The sequence below is a fragment of the Elaeis guineensis genome, chromosome 15 (genome assembly GCF_000442705.2).
Source record: "Elaeis guineensis isolate ETL-2024a chromosome 15, EG11, whole genome shotgun sequence".
Classification (NCBI taxonomy): Eukaryota; Viridiplantae; Streptophyta; class Magnoliopsida; order Arecales; family Arecaceae; genus Elaeis; species Elaeis guineensis.
Genome location: NC_026007.2, coordinates 57,733,405 through 57,741,144, shown reverse-complemented (window position 1 = coordinate 57,741,144; position 7,740 = coordinate 57,733,405). Strand labels below are relative to the sequence as shown.

The window sequence follows — 7,740 nt, the reverse complement described above, 5'->3', positions numbered from 1 at the left end:
TCCCGACAAAGTCGAAGGCCCGGTTCCATTTAGATCGGATGGGGGGAGAGGCCCTGCAACGCCCATATGCGCCCCCACAGCCCTGTTAGGGACAAGAGGAGAACCTCGCCCTAACTTGAGCAAAGTCGAAGGCCCGATTCTATTTAGATCGGATGGGGGGAGAGGCCCTGCAACGCCCATATGCGCCCCCACAGCCCTGTTAGGGACAGGAGGAGAACCTCGTCCTAACTGGAGCAAAGTCGAAGGCCCGATTCCATTTAGACCGGATGGAGGGAGAGGCCCTGCAACGTCCATATGCGCCCCCACAGCCCTGTTAGGGACAGGAGGAGAACCTCGCCCTAACTTGAGCAAAGTCGAAGGCCTGGTTCCATTTAGACCGGATGGGGGGAGAGGCCCTACAACGCCCATATGCGCCCCCACAGCCTTGTTAGGGACAAGAGGAAAACCTCGTCCTAACTTGAGCAAAGTCGAAGGCCCGGTTCCATTTAGACCGGATGGGGAGAGAGGCCCTGCAACGCCCATATGCGCCCCCACAGCCCTGCTAAGAACAGAAGGAGAACCTCACCCTAGCTTGAGCAAAGCCGAAGGCCCGGACTCCTACGGGAGCCGGGCTCCGTCCGCAACTTCTACCGCAAGAAGGCCCCCGCCCGGACTCCCACGGGAGCCGGGCTCCGTCGCCAACTTCCATTACTGGTAAGCTCCGTCCGAACTCCTACGGGAGCCAGACTCCGCACCTGACTTCAATTGCAGGGGACTCCACCCGGACTCCTATGGGAGCCGGGCTCCGCCCACAACTCCAACTTCAAGAGGGACTCTCCGACCGGACTCCTACGGGAGCCAGACTTCGTCACCAACTTCAACAGCTAATGTTCTTCGTCCAGACTCCCATGGGAGCCAAACTTCGCCTCGACTTCAGCGGAGAAAAACTCCAAGCGAAAAGGAAAAAGGAAGGCAATGGACCACAATAGCGACGATTGGAAAACAAACAGCGGCCAAGGTGCAGAAAACTCTGTCACAGCAAGGATTGGGACTCCCATCGGGAGTCCCAGCTTTCAAGGAAGCTTTCGACGCAAAATAGGACAACTTACTCAGGGTGACAGAAGCTCGAAATCCGAACTCAAGCCCTAAGAGGGACCCCAAGCCCGAATGGCCCCGGGCGAGCCTGCGGCCATTGACGAAAAAGATGGATTGGTGTAATGGCAATCGGGTACCTTCGAACGACGTAAAAATCGAAAAGGAACTCGGTAAATGACAATCCAACACGAATAAAAGGGGCCACCGGTGACCTTAGGATGACGTAAAAAAAAAAAAAAAAAGAGAAAAAGAAAAAAAAGAAAAGGAGGAAGAGAGAAGAAAGAAGAATAAAGAAGTTCGACAGACAACTATTCGATGCAAGATGCGGACGAGGTAACAAAATCTCCTTTTCATTTTTCAACTAACAAGATGTACGTTACAAGACCCGGTGGGCCAGGAAAAAAATATACATCATTGCAAGTCTCGCGAACACGGTTTGGAAAGGATACACCGGAGGCCGCTTCAAGCTGCAAACTTCTCTTCCCATTTCTGTCCTTCCCAGCCGCATTGTCCAGTGCGTGTGACGGGCCCATCGGCTTTCGCCCCGCCTTGTTTCGCTCCACCTCCGAAGTCCCAACCTTAGGGGGAAAAGGATGGGATAGATTCCCGGGGGCGGTAGGGGCAACGGCAACGGTGACGAAGACCTGTTTCAAGAAGAATCGGAGTCACCCCGGGGGCAGCGGTGGCACCAGAGATATGCGTCATCACCGAATGCTCCATGACAGTCACCGTCCAAAATGCTCCGACAAGGTCGGCATGCGCTACTTCCACCGTCCCCGCAACAAGTTTCACTGCCCCACCGTCGACGTCGACCGCTTCTGGTCCCTCGGCCCCGACGACATCAAGGATCCCGCCATAGCTTGTGACGACAGCTCTGCCCTCTTGACCGGTATCACCCCATCTTGCTACTCCAAAATTCTCGGGCAGAATGCCTTTATCGATGGCCCCCGTTATTAAACCCCTGTTGTCGAAGGAATTCTTCCTCGAGCCCCCTTCGAAACAACGGGGACCCTCAGCGGTCGCTCGATGGCCGGAGAACTCACCGACCGTTGTTCTCCTCCTTGCCTTCCTCCAAGCCCTTGACATCCCCTTGAGGATGGCCTCCGGGGTGGAGGACATGACGGGGAAACCCCTTGGAGAGGAATAGGGGGGCTGAAGACGGCAAGGACCGGCGCGGAGGATGCTCGGAGTTGGCAGGGGCACCAAGAAAGTGGCTGAGTAGCTAGGCTCTCAGACGAAAGAAAGGTGCCATCCTTTTGGCAGAATGAAGCCCCGAAGGAAGGGTACGGGGTTTAAATAGGCAGCGGATCTTAGCGCAATTATGGCGGCGGGTGTCCCTAGGCCAACCGGTGCTTACCACGTGTCCCGCGTGTCCCACTCGCCGCTATCGAGGATTGACTGTTCGCAAATTTCCATAGCGCGACGTTTGGGCTTGCATTTTGGCGGGAGTTTCGAAAAGACTCCTCAGGTCGCTCTAACCGGAAAAAGGGCTCTGGCGTGCGCACATTAAATGCCGACATATTCAAGAACGGTTGTGTGCAGGATTCGAGGGGACAACTTTGGCCATGCTAATCTCTCTGTACTTCCTTCATTCGAAATTCAAACTCGAAAGTAGGGGGACTAATGTTGGGTATAAAATACCCACGGTCGAAGTTCTCAACAGGATTAGCCCTTGCGGACTCCGCCCGGACTCCTACGGGAGCCGGGCCCCGCCCACGACTTCGACTCCGAGAGGACTCCGCCCGGACTCCTACGGGAGCCGGGCTCCGCCCACGACTTCGACTCCGAGAGGACTCCGCCCGGACTCCTACGGGAGCCGGGCTCCGCCCACGACTTCGACTCTGAGAGGACTCCGCCCGGACTCCTACGGGAGCCGGACTCCACCCATGACTTCGACTCCAAGAGGACTTCGTCCAGACTCCTACGGGAGCCGGGCTTCGTCCTCAACATCAACTGCTGGTACGTCTTGTCCGGACTCCTACGGGGGCCGGACTTCGTCTTTGACTTTAATTGCAGGAGGACTTCATCCCGACTCCTACGGGAGCCGAACTTCATCCTCGACCGACTGCGAGTGGACTTCGTCTAGGCTCCTATGGAAGTCAGACTCCATCTTCTATTCCGACTACGGGAAGACCTCGCCCGGACTCCTACGGGAGCCGGGCTCCATCACCAACTCCAACCGAACTTCGGCCGACGAGTCTGGACCCCTGGCAGGCCACAATAACGGACAACACTGCTCCACTCTCTGCGGCGGGCCCTAAGCAGCTCCATTACTCCCTGACAGGCCGTATTAACGGCCATGATTCTGCTCCACTCCCTGCGGCGGATCCTGTGCGATTCCACCACCCCCAGATGAGTCACGACAGCAGACGCCGCTCCACTCCCTGTAACTGATCCCACGTGGCGAGCCACGGCGATAGCCACGACCCCACTCCACTACTCTCCGCAATAAATTCCTCCTGACTCTGGGCGGCCCACTACCAGACGGTTACAGGCGTCGCTATCAATCTGTTGCCCTCTCCGTCTATAAAAGAGAAATTCCAGATACGTTATTCGATAAGCTCTTAGTTTTTACCTCAAAACTCTGCTAAATTCTCCGTTCGAGCACTCCATTCTTGTTGAGGCAGAGAACTGACTTGAGCGTCGGAGGGTCTTGCCGGAGCAACCCCACCTCCGGTTTAGACTTCCTTTGCAAGTCCCGACGGCGATCGCGACTCCCTCGACTCCAGCTTCTCCAGCGCAAGCGGATTTTTGCACCAACAAATCCCATCGTAATTTTCCAACCATAGGGCCTTGAAGTGTCGAGGAAGTGGCTCCTGCATAATCCTCAAACCAAAGAGTGGGTCATTAGTAAATCCATCATAAGGTGCCGAGGAAGTATTGTAGATCGCCTCAATTCATTGATCAATCTCTCGAAGTCATCGCTCGAGCATAGTATCTCGGGTGATGTAGGCCTCAGAGTGCTGGAGAGATCGTTGATCAGAGGCTGAGTTATACTCTGATCGGGGGCTCAGAGATCGCCGCCTTCTTGATTCCAGACTTTTAGGACAGCTTTGATGGGTTTGTCTCCTCTTCAAACTTTGGGGAGGGACCGGCGGTTGTTTTGATGGTGGTAGCTGTGAAGCTAGCTTTGATGGCGTGTTGCTGATAGAGGTGCAGGAACGGCCTAATTAGGCTGTGGTGCCATCGATGGAGGCACGGGAGTGGCCCGGATCACCTAAACAATGATCGTCAAATTTTAAACTTGCTAAAAGAGCAGATGGAATTGATTCGCCATCACTACTGTAGGCAGAGGAGATGGAGGAGTTTGTACTAATGATGGTTGCACCTGGTTGTTAACCTGGCTCTCCACCGATCGTGGAGTGGTGGTGTTGGTATGACGGGATGAAGCTCTTTTGGATGGCATGGTTGTACTGCTCTCGATCTGTGCTCCTTCGAATGGGGATGAGTCCTTCTAAAGCGAATCTATTATGCAAGATTTCATATGGTGTCGGGATGCTGGAGTGGAAGGCGAGATGGGTCTCTCGAGGGTGTGACCTACAGAGAAGTCTGAGCCAGAGGTTGCTCCGGTGGAGATCCTCTGATGCTCAAGTCAGAATTCTCGTTCAACAGATAGAAAAACGTGAGAGGAAGAGTAATGATGTACCTTTTTTTAGGATCCTCTTTGGGCCTCCTTTTATGGATGGAGGTGGGAGCTTTATTTGGTAGGTCGGTTGGCATGATCCTATTTGATAAGGGTGTAATTTGTGCGTAGTGGTAAAACTATCGTTCGAGACTCTCGAGATATGGTGGTTGTGATTACTTTATCCATTTTGTGACAGCTGTCGCCTAGTAGGTGTTGAATTTTGAGCTGGTATGTCAAATTGATATCTACGAGCTGAAGACTGGTCAATCACAATTAGAAGTCAGATACTCTGTGCCATCCTTAGATGGGACAGTTAAGAGCTAAGGGCCCATTCGACAGTGCAAGATCGGTTGGTTGGATGTGATCGGTTGAAGATCATTATCTAATTAGAGTGAGCTAATCATTCGAGCGCGTCGATGACTCTTCAGCCTAGCCTACACATGAAAAAAATATAGATGGTCCCGAGTGAGGGTTATCAAGTGTCAGTCGGTGGATCTTCATCTGTCAGGCTACGGAGTGCTGATGGGGCAGAAGTCGAGGACTAGTCAGCGATGAAGCGATGAAGGTTATGGCTGACAATAGATCGACGGGAGCTTAGCAGGTAGGCTTGGACATTTTGGGCCTTGGGCTTCTTCATATCATTGGTCCGTGTGAAATTTTTGCTAACATAACTAATTCAAAAAAGCTAAACTCTACAATTTCAGAAACAAGATCAAAAAGTTATAAGAACCAAGAATCCAACCTTATAAAAGAGTCTATTATATCCATAAGGAAAAGACAAAAAGAAAAATCAGTGACAAAAAAAATAAAATAAAAACAATGCTTAATACCAAGAGAAAACGGTGAGCTTAGCATTCAAACCTCAAGCAAGAAAAAATCAATTCTTGTTTTGCCATACAAGAAACATCCAAACCCTCGATCTCCAAATGATAGATTTCTCATTGCAAAAATAAAACCACAAATGGACTGTAGGCATAAAATCACTTCGGACTCATGATTTAAGACGATAAAGAAAAATCAAACAAAAAAAATCCAAAAATGATACATAACGGGAAATAAGAAGATGTCTTGTTACCTTGTAGACTGAAAACAGATGAATCTATAACTCTTCTCTACTGATAATATGAGAACATGGTGGCTCATGGCCGAGAGAACGAGAGCACGAGAGAACGAGGGAAAGATGGATCATGGATGGAGGAAGAGGAGGAGAAAGATCACTAGAGAGTCGGAGACACCGAAGGGGATGAAGACATCACCACCTTGTCGCTTGATCGATGAAAAAATAGGACACCGTCTGATCGATCAAGAGCAAGAGGAAGAAAACCAGAGAAGAGAGCTTAGGGTTAGAAAAGAAAATTACCAATGAAATCAACCATTCAATCATGAATTTGTGAGGCATGATGGCTGATGGGGTAAGGCCTATAAGGCATAGCCGCGTAAGGAGGGGGCCAAGTGGATAAATCCATGGATGAGATATTGAATAGCCCATGTGGCTGTGAAGTTTTGAATTTTAAATAGATTGCATCAGATTAATTTGCCTAGAAAGGCAAGAATCATACACAAACAGATTATTCAATCCGATTCGATCTAATCTAAAAATTAAATGAATTAAATAGATTAAATATGTTAGATATTTGAAATATAAATTTGATTTAAATAATAAAAAATTAAATAGATCAATTTATTTATAATATAAATTTATTTAATTTAAATTTAAATTTATTTATAGCATATTGAATATGAGTCTGATTGACAGATTGGATCATATTTTATCATCTCTGATTCTCTGTAACATCACATGCTGTAAACCCACCACTCAGGGGAAAGCTGGTGCGTAAAAGAAAGTAATTAATTAGGAAACATCCATGTCCTAGCTCATAGGCGGACATTTCATTTTATTATTATATTCTCATATGCAGAGAACGAAGAGCAACCTCAGGCTCTATTTACTTATCCACCACCGCTGATGACTAAAGTCTCTCTACTCCTAGCAGCACTCCCTGCTAAGATCGCATCAAGCTTCAGCTCTCGACTCTCTCCTAGGAGTGAAGATCGCCACCTCGTCCCCCCTGTTGAGTTTGACCCTCCTTGCTTCGTCCCTTGAGATGCGGTAGGAGTTCATCAGCACCTCCTCCGGCATGCCCCGGAGAGCCGACGTCTTCCCAACGATTGCGCTCACCATGGCCCGGTCGCTGGTCTTGATCGATACGAACTGGAAGCCTTCACTTCCCGCCCTTTCCGACACCGCATAGTTTTGCGGGACGATCAAGAGCTGACCTTGGCGGAGCTCTCCGTCGAACGCAGTTTCTCCCTTGTCATCAGCAACCTCGACACGGCCTCGTCCTCCGGTACAATACATGATGCTGTGGGCATTGATGTTCCAGTGGGGTGATACCATGGCGTTCTACAAATTAACAGAGAAAAGTACTTATATAAATATAAACAAAAAAGAATTTTATACTTGCCATGAGATATACGAGAGCACTGCAGGTATATATATAATTTCTTACCCTGTAGAGAACCACCCTCTCAGCACTCATTTGGATGAACCTAAGGATCGGAAGCTTCTCGCTGTTGAGGGTAGTAATCCTTCCGCCCCTTGGGTTGAAGACGTCGGCACGCCTTGGATCCCCAATGTTCTGCTTAATCTTCATCGAGCAATAGGTCTCCTCCAATCCATTTTTCCTTCTACTCTCTTCCCTCTCTTCTTCCTCCATCCTTGAGGGCCTCAGCACCTGAAGCCCGTTCTCCGCCCGCACGATCTCGCCCCTTGTGTCATCCCTGCACTGGAGCTTCCTTGCCAGCTCCATGTTAACGCCAAAAGCCGCTGCCAGCAACTCGGTGCTGAACCCTCTCAGGATGTTTTCCTTGATGCTCTCCCCACGGCGATATCGTTGCCGGCCTTCCTCCTGCCTTCCAGCCAATAAGAATTGCTGCGATTTGATCGAAAATAGTAAAGGGGATGGGTGTTATATCTATATATGTTCATCCGTTAAACAACAAATCTATCGATCAATGATTCATCAAGTGAAGTGATAGAG

The 7,740-nt window shown here is 49.9% G+C and overlaps 1 protein-coding gene across 1 annotated transcript in view; it reads right to left on the bottom strand.

Moving 5' to 3' along the window:
• Positions 1 to 6,547: 6,547 nt before the first annotated feature.
• LOC140854163 (cocosin 1-like) overlaps positions 6,548 to 7,740 on the bottom strand; it is a 2,013-nt gene continuing 820 nt past the window's right edge. The window contains exons 3-4 of the mRNA XM_073249679.1: positions 7,210 to 7,632; positions 6,548 to 7,103 (exon numbers count right to left, since the gene is read on the bottom strand). Of these exons, the coding sequence (XP_073105780.1) occupies positions 6,714 to 7,103; positions 7,210 to 7,632 (813 nt within the window). The 3' untranslated portion in view covers positions 6,548 to 6,713. The remainder of the gene's footprint in view (positions 7,104 to 7,209; positions 7,633 to 7,740) is intronic.